This window comes from Lepisosteus oculatus, chromosome 2 (assembly GCF_040954835.1).
Source record: "Lepisosteus oculatus isolate fLepOcu1 chromosome 2, fLepOcu1.hap2, whole genome shotgun sequence".
NCBI classification, from domain to species: Eukaryota; Metazoa; Chordata; class Actinopteri; order Semionotiformes; family Lepisosteidae; genus Lepisosteus; species Lepisosteus oculatus.
The window spans coordinates 6,318,814-6,340,482 of NC_090697.1; the positions used below are offsets into that span (position 1 = coordinate 6,318,814).

The window sequence follows — 21,669 nt, forward strand, 5'->3', positions numbered from 1 at the left end:
TAACGTAAAATGTATATTACAGTATGTGTATAATGTATATATGTAATGTGCTATTATATATAATAGTATATATACAGTAGATAGGTATCTGGACAGTGAAGTCAAAATTGCTATTTTTGTTGTATACTCAAACAATTTGGATTTGAGATGGAAAAATGAATATGAAGTAAAAACCTTTTATTTTAGAATTTCTGAAAAAACTTTAACTTTAGAATATTTCTGTGTTTATATGTTGTGCCGTCTTAGAATTACAGCACTTTTCACAGGTCATTTCAGGTGAGTAAAAGTATTGGGAAAATTGGCTGCAGGTATGTTTTTATTGGTCAGATGTTTCCTGTTAAATTGGCTGTGCATATAAAAGAGCTATGAATATGCAGTTGGACTAAACCTTTGCTCTTCCTTTTGGTATTGGCATTTGGAGTCAGTTGGCCTAAACCAACATGAAGACTAGAGAACTGTCTTTTAAGAAAAGCACATGTGTCCCCCTGTATGGTAGTTCAAATCTATGCTGCAGTCATACTGTATAATGTCTTTTTAGTTTGGAATATCTTTCCTGCTTGCTTTTACTCAATAGCCTCTTCGGATGAATTCAATGTAAGGCTCTCTGGTGGAAATAAGTGTCTCATTTTCTGCATTAGTGGTAAACTAATGATTGTTAGAAGTTTCTCTTCTAGCACCAGGAAGTGTGATATCCCTTCATAATCAAGCTCCTAATAAGGACTGTATTTTCCAGGTATACTCTACAGTTCTTTAAGTACTGGTTTTGTTTCTGCATTCATCATATACTGTATGCTATTTTTATATATTTTTTTCCAATCTCATCAATTAAACATTTAATGTAAAAATAAATTAAGATATATTAAAACTCTATTACTCTTGTTTTGGATGGTTGGACTCCATTACGAAGGGTATTTATTAAAAAGGTGAAAGGACACAGCAGTGTGTGGGCATTGTTGGTAGAATGATTGAGTTCTACTGTAGATAGCAATCTGCAGGTTTTGACTTTCTGTCCAAAGTTCATGGGCTTCAGGCCCAGCTTGCTGACCTCTCCTATAAAACTTATTTAGCAGGTTTGCAAGGTTTGTAAATTCAGCAGAAACGTGCTGGCATGGTCTGTAGGGATTGGGACATTATGTACATACCACAAGCAGAGGGCAGGAGGCTTTAGAGGGGGAGAGGTATCTGGGTGACCGTAGGCTTCAGCTTCATGGATGGGCGTCCACACTGTAGAGGGTCAGCATTCCCAGATCCAATCTCTTCGAACACTTCCTGGCCTTACGGGAGACTGGGTACTTACAGTGTGGGAAAACAGGAGGACTGACAGGCCCCAGAGCATCCGGAAGCTCTCGGTAAACAGGAGATAGTGATAATGGGGGTGTCAATTATTAGAGTGTGTTTGAGTCATAGAGAGATTTATAATGTGTCGCTTGCCTGATGCCAAGGATACAGTCTTCCCTGATCAAGCTTCTAGCTACAGCCAGGATGTTATGCTCCATGTTGGAACAAATGATAAGATAAGATCGCTTTATTGGCCATATACAATATCTTGCATAAGGAAATTGTGTTTTTCTCATACCCCAGCTTGCTCTCCATGAGACACACAGACAGGGAGAGAGAAGCTTGGGGTCAGAGCGCAGGGTCAGCCATTTATACGGCGCCCCTGGAGCAGCTGGGGTTAAGGGCCTTGCTCAGGGGCCCAACGAAGTAGGATTCCTCTGCCGGCCGCGGCAGATAGTGATAGTGGCAAGGGTAGATTGGTGATTCTTCAAGACTAATTTAAGGAGTTACAGTAACTTGAAATGTACTTAGGAGAAAAAACATCTATGGTGGTCTCCTTGCAGATTCTACCTGTAGCATGTGCAAAACCAGGAAACCCTTAGAGGTATAGAAAAAATGCTTTAACAGGGCGCTATGTCAGTATTTGGTTGGAGTGGAGGCTAGGGAGTGATGCTGTATTTATTGTAAGTATATTCTCGGCAGTGATTGAATCCAGGCAGGGGCCGAGCAAAAGTGCACCCATTTTAAAGGTCATGACTGGAACACGGCTGTGCGAGGATGACCGAGTGTAAAGGAGCAGCTGTTCAGGGGAGCTGCCTGTGTCAATTTGTGTAGCGGGTGTGTGGCTCAAAGACCATTTAGACGCAAAATAAGCTTATGCTTTCGCACAAGACTGATGATATGAATCTGCGGTTAAATTCAGCCAGTATTCCCTCTATTAAAAAAGGAATTTAGGTCTCATTGGGTAGTCATGCAGTCAGGCTTATTTCATTTTTACAGTTAGACTAGTGTAAAAGTTTGGAATTTCCCATAACGTTGCATGAAGAGGCATGTTTCCTCAGCTGCAGATACGCACCACAATCCTTAGGAGTTTTCCGCAACAAAGAGTAAGATGGGCGAAGTTCGTAGCGGGGCAGTCGTGGAGCAAACAATCCAGGAGAGGATCCAGGAACTTGGTTGGGAGACAAAGTGAGGGGTTGGTACACAGCAAGCTAGAGAAGGCACGAAAGCGAAGCAAGAGCAGCGCAAATGGGACTCTCGGGGAAAAACCCAATGACGGAGCACTGAGCACGGGTCCACTCGGAACTTAAATCCCACAGAGACAAACTAGGCAGTTGCCTGAGAACTGGAAGCAGAGGGTACTGACAGCCAGCCATACCGCGTACAGACCCCCCCAGTGGGTTTATCAGACTGCATGGAGAGTGGGGGTGTGAGCCGACATTCACACAAATATTCCAATGAGGAATCCTCTCCTTCAGTCAATAAAATCTGGAAGTGTTGCATTGTCCTGAGTATCTTATCATACACCCCATGTTGCCATTTAGCACTGTCCAAATAGGGAGCTTCATCAGCATGCGTAGGCTGCAAAGGAACTAGGTAAAAGTTAAAAGAGACAGAATGATTTGGCCGCGTAGCCTTCGACAGGTGTGTACTGTCACTGTCATTTAGCACTGTCTCCCATTCTGAGTCTTAATATCTTTTTATGCATTTTTCTTGTTTTAATTATTTGTTCTTTAGATATTCATGTTTTAAGATTGCATAAATCATGCACTGTTTTCCCTTGCCTCACCGAAGAACTCAGAGCTCACTGATGGCCACACTAGACCAATCAATCAGTCTTAATTCTGGTTCTGGTAAGAGGTTATGAAACTTAAGAACTAGAGACGTCGAGAAGTGTTGCAACCGTTGCTTTCCTCCTTTATGGAAATGAGCAGAACAATTCTCTGGAAGCAGGAAATTGTTAAATAATTCCATCGGTTGCTATTTCATTTTTATACTTAAAAGTAACAGCAATGCCAGAAAGCCTCTGCACTTCATCACACACTTGGAAAGGTTTGTTACCGAGAAGCAGCTTTAAAAGGCCAAGGGGTGGAATTCCAGACCTGCCTACTGGCAGAAACACATGGCTTCCTCTGAGCGTTCATACTGCCTGCTTTACAGCAACGTGCCATCCCCCACCCCCTGAATTCCACGTGGGAAAGTTCAAATGTACCTCTCCAGCACAAAAAAGCTCAGTTTGCAGGACTGTTGCAGTAACTTTTGCTTTTTAATTAAAGGTCAGGTGCCCGGTTGAAAGAATTAGTTATTGTGATTTGATCAATACTAGGTTTTGTTCCCGCAAGGATAAAACATTTTGCGGCAATGCAGATAACGTGTTAGCTTGCGTTTTCGTCATTTTTAAGTGGATGGCATCCAGTTTTAAAATGTCTTGCTTTTTTAAATGTGCTTTTTGTTAAGAATAAAATGAAGCAGAGTTCATTTAATTGTAAACATTAATAATCGACATATTTCTTTTTAAATTTTTAATCTACTGAGTTGAAAAACTCATGAATCTGAAAGGAACAGGTTTCTTATCATTCTACTCAGTCTGTGCTTATCTGGACCAGGGTTTATTTTCCATTGTGGTCTGACATCTAAAAGCAAATCTGGCTTTTTATTTGTACTTTTTTTGTTTTTGTTCTCTGATAAAACACAATATAAGAGACAATTTAGTTTGCAAGGTGTCAAAAGTCATCAAACTGAATGTTAAACTGCCTCCTGAGAACAAGAAGCACTTTTATGCACAGTTTTATGGGTGTCTGGAAGGAGCTACCCAACCATGATTTTAAAGTCAGTGCTGTGGCTTCATTTTAGGAAATGAGATCTTGGATCAGTCGGCTTCTAACAACAAGTGGGCCAAATGGCCTCCTCACATATGTAACCTTTCTTATGTGATTGTGTTTTTCATTTAGGGAATTGCCCTGGCCATATGACACAGATGAACAGTGTAATTCATGTAAACTGGATAGCAGACCTCGTTTTATGTGATCATATTTATTGTGGGTGTCCAAACCAGAACAATAGATTATTACATGTGGCATTTGAAAATGTTGAAATGTTGCATATTTTGTTTTAGTTTAGAACTATAATCTCAGATGCCTAAGTGGTTAGAGAAATTATAGTTGGAAGAACAGTTCATACAAAGTGATGGTCAGCACCCCGCACTTACAAATGATAATAAACAATCATTTTCAAAATGTAAAGGAGTAGTTAGAATGCCCATAATAGCCAAAAATATAGGCAGTGTTTAAAACTATTGTAGCCATTCAGCTTACAGTGAAACAAAAGACAATGATTTTTGAGCACAAAGAAATAGGTAAATTTACTATACCATTGCAATGCTATATAAAGGGTTAATGAGCGTGTATTCATGCTAAAAAATAGCCTGTACTCTAGCCCATGCTTCTTAGATCCAGGATATTGCATATATATTGCATATCCTGGATATACACTTGCACTTGGCCAGACTCCCTGTCACTGGTATCCTTCTATAACTCTGCACCGCACAATGTGTTCCTCCTCTTCAGTTTTCTTATATTACACCAGTACCCCAGCCCCTCCACTCACTCCCTCAGCCACTCGGCTCCTGCCCATCTTTAGTCTCTTATGGCTCCCTCTGCTTCCTCTTGCCCTTCCTGCTCAGACTGTAACCCCCCACACACACCCCTCTCTCCAGACCACAACCAGAGCCCATTCATGTTGCACCCTCCCTGCTCAGAACAGAAGTGCTCAGTGCCTGACCACCTTTCAGCACCTCCTCAAGACACATCTACAGTATTTAGACAGCGCCTGTGTACACTCAGCTCTCAACAACATGCTTTACTAACTCTTACATTGTATTGCACTGAATGTGTGTCATTGCATAATTGATTTTTTGCACTTATTCACTAGAAACAACTACCAGGTGCCTTCATGACTGCTTTGAAGCTATACTATCCGTATATGCTCGCCATTTTAAAGGTTTTTGCTACTAAATGTATTTCTCCTTTTGGTTCTATACAAGTTTCTATACAATAATTATTGTACTATCCTTTATTGTTTTCGCTCTTACTTGTAAATCATATCTGTTGTTTCCTTTTGTACCTGTAGTTAATGTAAATAGTATTGCTTGGATAGTGTGTTTGCTACGTAAATAAATAACAGAATGATTTAAAACACTAAAACACTAGGGGCGGTGGCACTGTGGCTAAGGATCTGTGCCTGTGGCCTGAAGGTTGCCAGTTCAAATCCTGTGGCCGACAGGAATCCTACTTCGTTGGGCCCCTGAGCAAGGCCCTTCACCCCAAATGTTCTAGGGGCGCTGTTCAATGTCAGGCAGACCCTGCACTCTGACCCCAAGCTTCTCTCCCTGTCTGTGTGTCTCATGGAGAGCAACTGGGGTATGTGAAAAGACAAATTCCTAATGCAAGAAATTGTATATGGCTAATAAAGTGATCTTATCTCTCTACTGTTTCCATTACAAACACACAGTAATGGGATTCTTGTCGACTCATTTTCACTTAAAGTCTTTTGTCTGTCGTCCTGCAGGTGGTGTATTTTGGAGACAGCATGCGCTCTGATATTTTCCCAGCCAGTTGCTATGGAAAATGGGAAACAGTTATGATTTTGGAAGAGATGGAAGGTGAAGGAGTCCAGAAAAGTGACACAAACTGTAAGGACGCAGAAGCTGAGCCTTTGGAAAAGAAGGGAAAGTATGAAGTAAGTCTTTTCTAGCAGCTGTTTTCTTTCAGCAGCTCTTCCGCCTGAACGCTTATACAAACCCAGAGCTTTCTGAGTGAGTGCGGCAAAGCACCTATTGTAGTAGTTTACATGTTAGTTTACAGGTCGTCACCTGTACTTCCATGATCTTTTATATTGCAGCCAAATGGAAATACTAGGTGTAGGTTCAAAAGCTAACACTAAGGGAAGAAACAAATGAAAAAACTTTTTTTTTTCCAAAAGCGAGATGTTATTGTCTATGTTAAGCCTCAGCCAGGCGGAAGATAGCCTGCGGCGCTTTGAGTCATGAAAGGATCCATATACATGAAACAAGCTGGTTTATTGGAAAGAGGCAATAATGTAGCTGAAAGGAAAGGTCTGATGAAAACACCCGAAGCCGCCAAGGCGAGGGCTGACGGAGGACCCAGGACAGACCCGGAAGAATGGACAGCAGCAGCTGGAGCAATGCAGGCGGGTGACAGCGCAGACATGCAGGACTGGACTAGATAACCAGGGAACAGGAAGCAGGACCAGGCTGGAAAACAGGAACAGGATTGCGGAGACCGCCAGGGAAGCAGGACTGGACTGCAGACAGAAGCGGGACTGCTCAGGATCGCCCGGAGGCAAGACCCAAATGAAACACAGAACTCACAGGACAGGACAGAGCGTGGCTAAGAGCAGCTCAATAACTGAGGCCCGAGCAGTGGTGCTCATCAAGGTTACTGAGTGGCAGGTTCCTGGGAAGCACTGGGCATTAAGGATTAAGCTCCGATTGCAAATGTGACCAGTCTCCGAAAAGACTAGGGGAGGAGAGCTCCAGCCCGCCCCGGGTGTAAATCTACTGTATATATCTTGGACAGATGTGGGAAGGAATCGTTAAGGTTGTGGATTCCAATCCCAGCTGAGACACTGCAGTTATGCCCTTGAACAAGGTACTTTAATCGGAACTATTCCAGTAAAACACCCAGCTGTATAAACTGGTGCAAATTTAATAAATTAAATCTGATGGGTAGGTATAATTTGAGGCATGTGAATTCTAGCACATGCGTTCCTTATTCTCTGGCACAGCTCTGGTGAAAGTGTAATATATCAGAGGCAAATGTGAACAGACAAATATTTAGTAACAATGAACAATAACACAACTACACAAAATAAAACAGTGCATCTCAGAAGCCTATGTTCTTCAGACCCAGAAACAAGAAAGGTAATCCTGTAACTTAAAATCCTTCGCATTACCTTGACAGGCCAGCAAGAGAAATACCCTGCGTCCAAAATAAAATAATATGACCCAGTGCTAAATCTGTGTTCCTACAGTACATCATGGTGACCAAAAGTTGAATATTCATTCTATATCAAGATAAACCAGAGCTAGTCACCAGAAAACCCCCTTTGATCATCTGTGTCCCAGCCCACTAACTGCCAGGTAAACCCTTAAATGTTTTGTTTTTTTAATTTTATGACCTCTTAACACGAAACAACCACAGCAATTAGATCAATTATTGTATCGTAGATGTCCTGAATTCCTAGACACTTGTATGATTTGCAGCCCTCACAAGAAACAATTTTGCATGAAAAATCATGACAAGGAAGATACTAGTCCACAGGATGTGTTGCCTGATTCTGAGATGAGTCAGCTGTTCTACAGAAAGGAGTAGCTGCTAGCAGAAGAAGTCAAAGAATCACTCAGTGAGCCGTTTTTCAGGATCTGTCCATCCTGTAGTGACTGACATATCCTTCCTGCAGTTTGAAATGTGGGCCAGCCCTGTGGAGAGGGGGAGGGTGTGCTGTGAAACAAAGAATAAAAACCAAGAACACAGACTCATGCCAGAGTAATGTGTTATAGAAATGTATTCCTCAGCAACGTCCCCGGAGGTTTTCCGAATAAAGGCTACTCTCTGTATTCCCTGTTAATCTGAATTCCGTTGGAAATATTAATTCCAGATGCACATCACAAAGACATTTTTAACCTTAATTTCGTGTCACTTTTATGTCAGACCTATACCTTTAACATCCCCCTTAAAATACATACTGTAGAATAATGGAATTTGCACAGTACAATCAGAATTCAATTCTGAATTGTCTGTTCTTAATTTATGTGGAAATGCAAAAATAAAAGTGTACAAAAAAGTCATTTCTGTGGAAAAAGAAAAACTACATAAATATATAATGTTAGTGTTGTCAAATTGAAAAATACCGATAGCACACAAATACAGAGTTACATTTGTCCATGCAGAATCGGTAATTATTGACTAGTTGTTTAACTCATTTGGTCCCCCTGAAAACCCCACTGAAAGACTTACAAGTGTCTTGTTTATTCCTTTTATGAAAGGAGATAATTGTCCCAAATCCAAATACTGAAATGAAAGTACATGTAAAAAAAAGGACGGAACTACTGTATCTTATTCGCAGTCTCTCAGATGTATTTTTCATGTTTCTTTTTTCTGGGTCAGTTAACATTTACAGTACCCTCCAGAAGTATCAGGGCCACAAAGTCAAAACTGTTATTTTTTCTTTACAGTCAAACAATTTGTGTTTGCAATCATGAGATTAACATGAATGACAATTGCAATATAAGATTTGTGTGTAATTCCATGTTTATATTTGATTATTTTGGAGCAAAAACATATTTTGTTTGAACCCAGTGATTTGAAGTGAGTAGTATGTACTGGGGCACACTCACCTCACCAAGTTAGCATTTGGTTGCTTATCCCATTGAGGCAATAAGTGCGTGAAGTCTGCAACCCAACAAGCTCTCCAAACTGTGTGAACATTTAGGGAGCTTCACCAAGCCTCTCCTGTAGCCACTTTGAATTATTCCATATTCTTGGGTTGGTCCGTCTTCATAATTTAAAAGGGTCTACTACTGAATAGCGACTATTACTTTCTGTATGCAGTTATTGTTAGAAATGCACCATTTCATATTTGCAGTTATCTTTCAACATGAAAAGCAAAAAATTTGAAAATATTCAAAGATCCTAATCAGAACACTGTCACTGTAGCATTTCAGGCACAGCTGTACACTACAGTATATCTCCAGGGCACCCAAAGTCAACCTCTTCTCAGGAGTCCTTCACATTTCTGTGCATCTTGTCTCTACCTCGTCTGAGTAGGTCTCCCATTGCGTGTGTTTGTATTCCCTGCTGAGACTAACAGTGCCATATTGTCATGTCAATATTTATGGATGATATCTATCATCTTTGCTGTGAGATGTTTTGCTGTCTCTCTTTTGAGCTTGACAAAACCCAGGAGCTTTGTTTGCACAGATGAGGCTCCACTGTGAGGCTTGCGACTCACGTTTACCTGGCTGCAATTTTATGCAGTTACTTAGTCGCCTACAAAGGCTTTCTGAGGGTCAATTTGTAGTACACTCCATTGACCTATATTACACTATCCAAAAAGTCTCTCTTGTGCTCTGTGTAGGTATGACCTTGCAAAGGAACAAAGAAAAGGTTACAGCACTTGAAACCGTTTGGCAGACATTTATGTTTACTGGTAGCTTTGTGTTGTTTTATGGATGCCCCCATTGAGAATTGACAATACAGTGTAGCATATTGAACACTAAACAAATGTCCCTTTCAAAATCGGTTGAAAATAAAGAAAACATTTTTGAAGCTATTTATTAATATAACATTTCTGTTTGTGTAAAACTGGAGTTTTTTCAATTCATCTCAAACCTTCTCAGACAAAACATGCCATTGTAATTATGGTAACAAGAAATGAAGAAATAAAGGGCAAATTTAAATTGGAACTTCACCCCACCGGTGAATTGCAAGCAACACTGTTATGTGGGGGGAGCAGAAGAAATAAGTTTTTTTTTTACTAAAAACAAACCACTTTTAAGTACAGGTTTGTCATTTATGATAAGTAATTGGGTTAAGGTTTTGATTTAACCTGCCCTGTGGTTCATTAGAGGAACTCAACTAATCTGCAAAGGAAAAATTCATGAACAAGCAATCATTTCTGGGATATTCTTTTTTTGGGAAGTACTTTATACAATGACTGTCCCTGAAAATTGGGGATTTGAATTTCAATCACTGGAAATGAACAACTTCTCAATTTGTTCTTCTGCTTTTTTGTATAATGTCCTGGTAAAATGAACAAATAATAACAGTGTCTAGAGATGGTCTTCATACCCTTTTCCAGAGTAACACATTTTGTGGCATAACTGTTTGAAATCAGGATACATTAAATCAAAATTTATTTGACCTTTATTAAAACATTATAATACACACAAAATCCACATAAAAAACAACTGGAAACGTCACTACAAATGAAAACCTAGAAACCACAAATGTGTTACTTTGGAAAGCATGTACAGACTTTCTATAGGTATGGTACAGTATGTGTAAGTTTAGAAGTAAACAGCAATTTTTAAGTAAACAGTTTACAAATCTTGTAAACAGATGTCACATTGTTTGTGCCACTCTAGCTGCAAAAGAGGGGTTTTCCTGCACTATATTGCTTTAAGTTGAATCTCTGATTTATATCTGTCTATATAACAATGTGATTAATAAAATTCACTTTTATTTTTCCATCTTTTCTTAACAGATAACCTAAACAGTATCTACTGTATTCTATCAAAACACTAGTTACAAAAGCACAAGAATCTCTCACATTTTGTCTGAAAAGCATTAGGTCATGTACTGTATCCTAAATGTCATGAGCTCTTTTAATTGCTCAGGCACATTAAGGATTATTCTAATCTTCTAACTGTCTGTCCTGCATGATTTTCAGATGTGTTCTCTTTAAAGGTTGTATGAACTTTGTGATCAGTACATTAGCTGATTTTACCTTCTGGCTATCGAATAGGACTGTAAGAGACCTACTGTGGGTTTTTTTTCTGTAAGTAAAACTCAAATTCTCATCTACCCGGGTAATTTTATTCTATGTTAAGGCTTCTAAATTTCTTCTTGTTTTTCTCAGAACAAAAACTACTGTGGGGACATTAATGTAAATAACCAATCAAGCTCAGAAATAATAACTGTTTATTCATGAGTGGGATAATGAGTGGTTAATAGTTTGTTGTGACCCTCTTCAAGCTGGTGACCCACTATGAATCCCACTGCGCATGCGTGGGCTATCCTTGTAAAAGCATCTAAAAAAACATTCCTGTATACAATACAGTATTTACTGCAGTCCTGCATACCAGGACTGCTCTTCCACAAATTAAAAAAATGTGAAGCCACCTTGCACAAGGCATGGTATATTTCTATATTGTGTTCAATATAGACATAAAAAGGTTTGTGTGTTATTTGTTCAATCGGATTCTGTTTTTCCATTATTATGACAGAGATAAAGATCAAAGCTTATTCTAGAAGCAGTTACTGCAGGAATACAGATAAATCCAAAGGACAAGTTGAAATGATCTGTAAAGGTTTGTCAGTTTCACCATTTGTCACGCTTGAAACGGACTAAAGAATCAAAAGGATACAAGGTCCTAACCAAAAGGACAAATGAGAACAAAATGTATATCAAAAGTATTTAAGGGTTCATCTTCAGTTGAGGGTTTGAAGTAGAGGCTTAATTAGAAAATCATCACTACAAGCCTACAGGTTGTACAAAATGTGCTGTACATGTCTTTAACATTCTGTGTGAGCCGTCAAACAGGTAACCCCAACAGCTGTTTAATTTAATTTTAGGCAGAATTTATTAATGTCTAGAATGTCTTTCAGAGCCCCGGAATGAAGAAACCTTCCTGTGCATCGGAGCAATGGGGCTCGTATTTTGTCGATGTGGATACAGGCCTGGGAGAAGATGAGGAGTCTCAGAAGGTCACATGGTGTTGCAACAGTATAAACACCTACAGCACCATGGCCATTCCCAGTGTGGAGGCTATAGCAGGTACAGAGTGAGACTTTGTATGCTGCCCCGTGTGACAGGCAGTGGTTTCCTCACATAGTGAGGGAGGGTTGTCATGGGTGAGTGCGTCACGTGGCTGCCCTGATTACAGCACATCTGGAATTGTCTAATTCAGCCCCTGTGGGAGCCGCTCGGTGTTTGTGCTACTATGGCTGACTGTTCAATAAAGTTCAGAGCGAAGATGTTTTTAGGGTAACGTGAGATCTGTGGGATAACGAACAAGTTAACTGCTTGCTTAAAGATTTTTCCTTAAGCTGAGCAGTGGTGGGTTTTCGTTCACAACCTCACTATAGCTTCATGAGAAGTTCTTTTTAACATTTTTGGAACAGAGTAAAACCCACTTGTGACAAAGTAAACTCTGTTGGTCTGGATTTACACTGATATGCTGATTACAGATCTAAACTGTGTATTATGGCCAGTACTGTATGTGGCAAAGCTCATAGACAGTTTTACTTGATAAACGGAAATTTGACCTTTTGAAGAGAACCAGAATTCTAGATACAGATGTTTCCCGTTTTACCCAAGCTAAATGTGAAATTTTACTTTTGGATACATGTGTTGTCCACAACACAAGAATACATGAAAACATTTAGACTTTCTGGTACTACTTTTAAAAAACATATTTAGATAAACTGACTTTCTAAACTCACTTAACCTTGATAGAATGGGCCCTGGACGTCTATATTGGAAATATTCTGTTTTGGACAGGCTGTGGGTTAATACTCTGGGTGTGGAACTGTTGCTTGTAACCTTGAGAAAGGTTCTCTTGTTCTTTTGTTTTAGCAAAATGTCTAACAAGTTAAATGTATAAACATATACGTTTTTTTTAAAAGGTTGTCAAATAATGTATCACGTAAAGTCCTGGGAATTTTCTTGATGTGGTAGAAAATAAGAGAATCTTGAAAAGTATTGGTCCAGTTGACATACAGTACAGTGGGCTTGTATTTTTGTTCTATAAGTAGAAACAGTGCAAAGTAATTGTTCTCTGAAAATGACTACTGTAACTAACACTTTTAATCACTGTATTTTTGTGTTTTTATACTTGGACTTTTATGACTTCAACATACTGTATACTCCCTGGGTTTAAGCTGCTTTTACAACAGGTTACAACTGCTTTATAGAACCACTGTAAAGCAGACCTGAAAATAACATCCCAACTAGTTTATCTGAACAAAATGAAAACATTAATATACTTGTCTTCAAAGTTTGGTGTGTGGAAGATGACTGTAATAAGTGCAGCTCCCAAAGCGCAGAAGGTAAAAATACACAAATATTCAACTAAAGCTAGTTCAAATTAATTGATTACAATTAATTCTAGTTAGTCCAAAACATAAATATTGCAAAACATTATTGCAAAATATGAAATTGAATTATGTGGAAGAGTTAAAAAAACAACTTACTGGACACAAAACCGGTCTGACGCATCAGCAGGCTTTTCACCAACATGTGGAAATCAGGCCCTTGGTACTCAGAAAATGCACTGTGCAGACTTTTTAGTTCCACATTAGCTTGTGTACAGTACCGTATATTTTTTTGTGTCTCCATTTCAGGTCATTTACATGTAAGTAGTGTGAAGATGCAAGAGCAACAGATTTACTCGAATTTAATCTGTACTTTTTTTTATTTCCCCAAAGATCTTCCTCTGGATTACAAATTCCCAAGATTTTCTCCTGATAAACCAAGAACCGTTGGCTACTACCCCAGACCACCAGACTCTCTTCTGAAGAAATCTGAGAACATCCCCAGGGAGTAACACAACACCTTTAGCTAAGAAAGGAATGCTGTTTTTTTTTCTTGCCTGTAGTCCTTTACTTCTACGTTTCAAGGAGCACAATAGACATGTACCAGTTACTGTTAACCACACTGAATGTAAAGCCCTTTGGGTGAATGTTATAAGGTTTATTTTTAAGTATTGTTATCTGGGTTTACATTTGAAAATGCAACCTGCTGATGTACATGCAAACGTATCTATTGTACAGTGTACTTGTTTGTGTATCAGGGGATTCAGCTGCTGTAGACTGTATGATCATTAATGTAAAATCCACAAACTATTGTACAGTTTGCAGGCATTTTTGTTGTATTGTACCTCAAGGTCACAAGTGGGATTACTCATTGAGGAAAGCACCCAATATTCTTGACTTTATCATATAATAAGCCAAACTCATTTATAACCAGAATACATTTGCTCTTTGTGCTTTAATTAAAAAGTCTGTTTTACCATTACATTCTGTGCACTCCCAGGAGGGTCTAATCTGCCTCAGATTATATTTCATCTGCAGTTGAGAAAATGTACTGTATTAGCACTCTCCATTAAATGTATACTTTTTTTACATTATAAGAATAAAGCCAGCTATAAGTAATTATGAGTAAAACGTCCAGTAATCCCTAAATGTTCCTTCTTTTTGCTTTATAGAGATGGACAGTGTTCTAACTGAGACAAGACACATAGGTGTTTTTTAATCAAGAAATTGAGTTAAAGACTTTTGCTTAGTATTTTGTTTTTTGCCATTAAGGGCTTTATGTTTAGTGTTCCTCCCTTAGTAATTTAGTTTTGTAAAAACAAACACCTGTAGTTTGTTCTCTGACACAGAAATAAACTTTTTTTTTCCTAGATGTAACAACACTGTTAAAGTGATGAATTGAAGGCTGTTCTAAGATATAAGCACCTGTGTTGTAATTAAGTCTTCAAGTGCTGACATCATAGGCAAAAATGTCAGCATTTATACCACACAAAGTATTTGGACAATTTGTGTTTACCACAGCTTCCTTGTAATTTTTTTTTTATTTCCTAGAACACATCAAGTTTTTGTTTTTAAAATCTTTTTTTTTAATGCTGCTCAGTAAATATTATAGAAAATATCAGAGAGTATTCTGTGGGTAGCTTGAAAACTATAACTTCACATTTTGCTACAAGCTCAGAATGGTGTTTTTAGATCTACGTCTAAAAGGGATTTTACATTAGTCATTTTACTTGTAAAAGAAAAATGTCACATTACTTCCATTATTGTTCCAGTATTGTCTGTTGTTTTTGGAAAGTATGATATGTAAATGTTAAGCAAGAAGCATCTTAAGAACAGCTGATGGTTTTTAAAAATGTGGGATACCTGTCCAAAACATGCAGTACTTAAGTTTGTGAAAATGCTTTAACCGACAAATGAATGAATTCTATTTGATTGTTGCTTTCCATATTGCTTTTAGTTTAATACTCACTTGCAAAAAGTCTCAACAGTCAACCAGAATGTTAGTGTTTCTTTCTAAGGAATGCATCATCCTAACAAGCCACAGTTATGGGATTCCTGTTTTGTTTGTATTTTCAATGAAAAACAAGCTTTCAATTGTTTTATAGGTTGTATGTCTTCTAGAAAATACAGGGAAATTGTTGAGTTCACCATCTGTGAAATAAAAATATTGTACAAGTTTATAAAACAAAACGTTTTGTGCTTTAAAGTGTTTTGAAGTTAATTTGACATCTTAAGTGCTTCATCTGTTGTTCCTTAGCAACATTTATTAAATAAAAACTTTCACAGAGATCTTTGAAATCAGTTTACTAGTTTTACATTTTCTGAGCAGTATCTCCAGATTTGGGGATTTTATATGTGTCAGGGTGGTAATTTAGTCTCCTAAAAGTTAAGCCCTCAGGTGTCTGGTCATTTAGCCATTAAAGATTCTACAAAATACCAATCAAATAATATAATAAAACTCTTAGCATATGGCTTATCCATCATTGAAGAAGTGGAAAATCTTATGTTCCATAAGGTTCTTAAAATTGATTGATACTCATTCTATTTTGTACAAGTAGGGGGGATATTCTTTCCAGCAGCTGACTTTTTTTTACATGCTTATAAAGATGTAAGATTGTCACCAGAACCTAACCCGGTCGACAGGATGCTGTCGGGGCTGTAATCTGCATTGGGGGCTGTCCATCTGAGGGCCCTCACTCTCACACATGCAGAAGGAAGGCCAGTTCACCAGTCTTTGGACTCTAAATAAATCAGAGCAACCCAGAAAACCCCAGACAGATCCGTAGGAGAATATGTCAGCTCCACGCACAGGGGATCTCATTGCAGAATCAAACCAAGGTCCCAAGAGCTTTGAAACAGCCATGCTGAGAACCTTGTCACCATGTCATGTTGCCCATGAAGACTGGTGCTGTCCCCTCAGCTGTCCCTGAAATGCAGAGTTTATCCCCTTTAACTGGAGCTCATGAAGAGTGTTTCAACAGATTAAGGAGGAGATTGTTGTAATTTATGAGGAAATAGACCATTGGGGTGTACTATCAATGGTTGTGTTTTAGGTGTGTTAACATTTGTTGCCATTCTGCTTTGTTGTGTCAATCTGGGTTTGACTTCCCTGACTAGAGGTACCAATAATCTTTTTCTCCACAGCTTTTATGCAAATATGGATTTATCCTGAAAACATTAACTTGGTGCAATGACGCTAAGTGCCATGTCAGGTATTGTAAAGGCAAGTCTAAACTTTGAGGCGTTTTTTTAAGATGCACCGTTTTGTCATTTTCAAAGCTGTTTAATGTATGTGTGGCAATGAAAATGCATATTTTTGCGGTTAATATAATCCATAGTATGCTAATTTAAGAAAATTAATAGATGATTTTAGAAAATACCCTCTTGCATGTAAATAGCAAGAATGTATTTCACGTATGAATTGTTTAAATTGTCTCTAGTACAGAAAAAAATAACTTTTGACATATGGATGTTACAGTGTAATCACATTTCACAGTTCTGAAAACAATTCTAATTCCTGTGATTGAGCTAAATTACTATAAACATACAGTACTATGCTGTTAACATACTGTAACTAGTGTGCAATTTCATCATGAATGAAACGAGAGTAATTTATGTTCACTTAAATGTTGTGCATAATTCTGTAAGCAATCGAATTCTTTGTTCGGCGACACAGACGTAGGAGGTTTGTAACTAATTACTAAGGTGCTGGCAAACAAAGTTAAAGCGAAAGTAAGTCATTATTCTAAGAAGTTTTAAAAATATATATATCCTCCGCTTTCCTTTCTTCTTCAACTCCTCCCTAAATCCTGTCTTGATGACGTTGTCTCCGACATAGCAGACTTCTACACTCCAAGCGCAACTGGCTGAAAGCATTTAAAACCTAAAATACCATGTATTGTACAACAAGGCAAAAATAAAATAAAAATCGACCGATTTTCTGCGCTCCAATAATGATTTATGGGAAGAGCGTCTGTTGCCCGCTGACTTAGCAGGACTTGGCAAAGGTAAACGGCTTTTTATTTAACACGGTTATCTGACTGATCTTCATTAGTAGAAAAAAAATAAAAAGTGAGCATACGTCTTAAAATGCTTGCGGACAAGGGAAAGTATATGTGATTAAGTTATAAGATGTTCTAATTACAACAGGATATTTTTATTAATATATATGCCTTTATCCCGTACTCGTGGCAAAATGCCCTTACCAACTTCTAGCCGCAGTATAGTCCCACATAACTATTATAACTTTTTTTTGAGTCTTTAGATCTCCGATCGTATCAATACAGTGTTAAGAGGGGGCTTATTTTACTTTAAGTCCAGATCTGTTTTTGCGTAAAGAATATGTTTTTTATAACCTGAAAGCGGCCGTTGTTACATGAGCTGACATTTGTTTTAAGTTAGAAGGTTTAGACATAACGTGCTCCATAAAAAAATCAGAACCCAGACAGAAACCCAGGCAAAGCTAATTCTGTAAATGAGTTTGAATACCCGAAGTTCATTAGTTTGCCAGATGTAGCAGTCCATTAGCTACCTGAGGTACGCTAAGATGATTTGTCCCTGCATTTGGCTTAACGGGCTTTACTGGAGCTAGGGCGTTTGGATTCAGAGTCCTCGCAGGCTGCAGTCCAGCGTTAAGAAAGAGCATGTGAAAAATATGTTGATAGCTGGTGTGCTCAAACTTGGAACCAGAAGATCCAGCTGATTTGTCTTCTCACTCTCCTCCGAAAATATTGTTTAAACACGTAATGTAAGCAGGCAGTCTAACGATGTGTGACGCGGATTTGAACTATTTAGAAAAGTTTAAAACTGAATTAATATAATTTTACTGACACGAATAACGGAGTGCAAACTAGCCTAGACCGGCAATAGAGTTATTGGCGATGGCTATTGTTAGTATTAAATCAAGGATTCAAAGAAATTCTTAAAACCCGGGAAATGCCCTCTAATACTTGCAAGTTTTAGCAAAGTTCAACGCTCAGCATTTTTCATTAATATCATAAAATCTCACTCTAGTAGGAATTTCCGGTCTCTAAACAGTCTTATTGAAAAAAAAATAGAAGTTCATATAGACATATTTTAGTTGATACACTGCAGTATTCGATACACTATGCATCTCCTGCATTAATTTCTAAACGCATAAACATTTGATGAATTTTAACTTGTCAATGGGAATCTTATCAAGATACGGGTCATATCCCTGTCTCTTGTCCTGTCTAGTAGTGTAATAATTCATCCTTATCCAACCAATAAATCTGGAGTCCTGAAAAAGTGTAGTTAGGGCATATAATGGATATTTAGAAATTATTCTGTTAAGGAAGTATCTGCGTATTATAGTGAGACTGTGATAGAGTGTCAAGCAGTGTATGAGTAATTTCCATTGTAGAGCCTTTAGTAAAATACTGTAAAAAGTGTTCATACTTAAATTATTGTTAGAAAAGAAAGGTGACAAAGATGGTGCCACAATCTATTGCTTACATGTTTTTCAAATAACTGGTTTTAAATATTCAGAATTAAAAGTGCTGTTTTGTTATAAATGTATCCATCACTGTGATGGATAGAGTTAGTGATTCAATCATTATGTAGAGCAACCAAATCAATTTTCACATTAAATATGGGCACAAAGGAAAGGATTCAAACATTTTGTCACAAATTACTTGAATTGCGTTTTAAAAATGTAAATCTTTTCAATCCATGGTAGCTGCAGTATTTAAGAAGATGCATCACGTAACCATAAATTCCTAAAAAAAAGTGCTCTATCTGACCTCAAATTTGTGATACTACATTTATCCAGTGATGATCCTTATCTGGCATTGGGTATGTTCCAAGCATTTCCAGTCACAGAAACACGATCTGGAAACTGGAACAACACAGATTACAGTCACACACCTCTCCTGTCATTTGGATTACAGCAATCAGAACTAGAGCACTCTCGTTACAGATTGTGTAAACATAGTATCCATTCCTCCAGTGGTACAGATAACACTTATGTCTGCTGCTCCATTGGCGAGATAACATCACCCTCGCTTATGAATCCGGATTCAGCTATACAGCACATTGATGGACAGCAGAAAGTTGATTTGATGGTGTATAGGCTTCTGTTTACAGGCTGTGAAAAGGGACAGTTCTACATATAGTAGAACTATATGTACAGTGCCTTGCGAAAGTATTCGGCCCCCTTGAACTTTTCAACCTTTTGCCACATTTCAGGCTTCAAACATAAAGATATAAATTTTTTATTTTATGTGAAGAATCACCAACAAGTGGGACACAATTGTGAAGTGGAACGAAATCTATTGGATTTTTGAAACTTTTTTAACTAATAAAAAAATGAAAAGTGGGGCGTGCAAAATTATTCGGCCCCTTTACTTTCAGTGCAGCAAACTCACTCCAGAAGTTCAGCGAGGATCTCTGAATGATCCAATGTTGTCCTAAATGACTGATGGTGATAAATAGAATCCACCTGTGTGTAATCAAGTCTCTGTATAAATGCACCTGCTCTGTGATAGTCTCAAGGTTCTGTTGAAAGCGCAGAGAGCATCATGAAGACCAAGGAACACACCAGGCAGGTCCGTAATACTGTTGTGGAGAAGTTTAAAGCCGGATTTGGATACAAAAAGATTTCCCAAGCTTCAAACATCCCAAGGAGCACTGTGCAAGCGATCATCTTGAAATGGAAGGAGTATCAGACCACTGCAAATCTACCAAGACCTGGCCGTCCCTCTAAACTTTCAGCTCAGACAAGGAGAAGACTGATCAGAGATGCAGCCAAGAGGCCCATGATCACTCTGGATGAACTGCAGAGAACTACAGCTGAGGTGGGAGAGTCTGTCCATAGGACAACAATCAGTCTTACACTGCAAAAATCTGGCCTTTATGGAAGAGTGGCAAGAAGAAAGCCATTTCTCAAAGATATCCATAAAAAGTCTCGTCTAAAGTTTGCCACAAGCCACCTGGGAGACACCCCAAACATGTGGAAGAAGGTGCTCTGGTCAGATGAAACCAAAATCGAACTTTTTGGCCACAATGCAAAACGATATGTTTGGCGTAAAAGCAACACAGCTCATCACCCTCAACACACCATCCCCACTGTCAAACATGGTGGTGGCAGCATCATGGTTTGGGCCTGCTTTTCTTCAGCAGGGACAGGGAAGATGGTTAAAATTGAGGGGAAGATGGATGCAGCCAAATACAGGACCATTCTGGATGAAAACCTGTTGGAGTCTGCAAAAGACCTGAAACTGGGACGGAGATTTATCTTCCAACAAGACAATGATCCCAAACATACAGCAAAATCTACAAAGGAATGGTTCACAAATAAACGTATCCAGGTGTTTGAATGGCCAAGTCAAAGTCCAGACCTGAATCCAATCGAGAATCTGTGGAAAGAGCTGAAAACTGCTGTTCACAAACGCTCTCCATCCAACCTCACTGAGCTCAAGCTGTTTTGCAAGGAAGAATGGGCAAGAATTTCAGTCTCTCGATGTGCAAAACTGATAGAGACATACCCCAAGCGACTTGCAGCTGTAATCGCAGCAAAAGGTGGCTCTACAAAGTATTAACGCAAGGGGGCCGAATAATTTTGCACGCCCCACTTTTCATTTTTTTATTAGTTAAAAAAGTTTCAAAAATCCAATAGATTTTGTTCCACTTCACAATTGTGTCCCACTTGTTGGTGATTCTTCACATAAAATAAAAAATTTATATCTTTATGTTTGAAGCCTGAAATGTGGCAAAAGGTTGAAAAGTTCAAGGGGGCCGAATACTTTCGCAAGGCACTGTATATGGGGGTATATAGTAGACTATGTGAGAGGCGATATAACTACTCATCAGACACAGCCAGGAAGCACAAATCGCTGGTTTTGCAGCCATATCACCCTGCAACTCACTGCAACTGGCAGCCCACTGAGGCTCAGCAAGTGTGAGCCTGGTCAGTACCTGGATGGAGACCTGAGAAAAACTGTGGTTGCTGCTGGAAGAGGTGTTAGTGGGGCCAGTAGGGGGCGCTCACCATGTGGTCTGTGTGGCTCCTAATGCCTCAGTATAGTGACGGGGACACTGTACTGTAAAAAGATGCCATCGTTCTGATGAGACGTAAAACCGAGGTCCTGACTCTCTGTGGTCATTATTAATCCCAGGACGTTTTCTCGAAAAGAGTAGGGCTGTTACCCAGGCATCCTGGCCAAATTTCCCATTGGCCTTTACCAGTCATTGGCTCCTAATAATCCCCATCTATGAATTGGCTTAATCACTCTGCTCTCCTCCCCACTGAGAGCTGGTGTGTGGGGAGAGTACTGGTGCACTATGGCTGCTGTCACATCATCCAGGTGGGGCTGCACACTGGTGCTGGTGGAGGGGATCCTCATTACCTGTAAAGCGCTTTAAGTGGAGTGTCCAGAAAAGTGCTATACAAGTATAAGCAATTATTATTATTAATTAATTATAGATCTGTGCAGGAACATTCCAAGTGTCCTAAAACAATTAGATAGCAGTTATGAGGTGTAGATGCCCTAAAGCCATTGATGCCAGTGGTGGCCAAACAAGGTCATCCATTGTT

At 38.8% G+C, this 21,669-nt stretch overlaps 2 protein-coding genes across 3 annotated transcripts in view; both read left to right on the forward strand.

Moving 5' to 3' along the window:
- Positions 1-15,305, forward strand: part of nt5dc1 (5'-nucleotidase domain containing 1) — a 107,886-nt gene extending 92,581 nt beyond the window's left edge. The window contains exons 10-12 of the mRNA XM_069196271.1: positions 5,845-6,015; positions 11,688-11,856; positions 13,509-15,305. Of these exons, the coding sequence (XP_069052372.1) occupies positions 5,845-6,015; positions 11,688-11,856; positions 13,509-13,627 (459 nt within the window). The 3' untranslated portion in view covers positions 13,628-15,305. The remainder of the gene's footprint in view (positions 1-5,844; positions 6,016-11,687; positions 11,857-13,508) is intronic.
- A 1,611-nt stretch (positions 15,306-16,916) lies between these two features.
- dse (dermatan sulfate epimerase) overlaps positions 16,917-21,669 on the forward strand; it is a 37,372-nt gene continuing 32,619 nt past the window's right edge. For both annotated transcript variants that reach the window (XM_006626163.3, XM_069196278.1), the window contains exon 1: positions 16,917-17,122. The gene's annotated coding sequence lies outside the window, so the exon portion shown is untranslated. The remainder of the gene's footprint in view (positions 17,123-21,669) is intronic.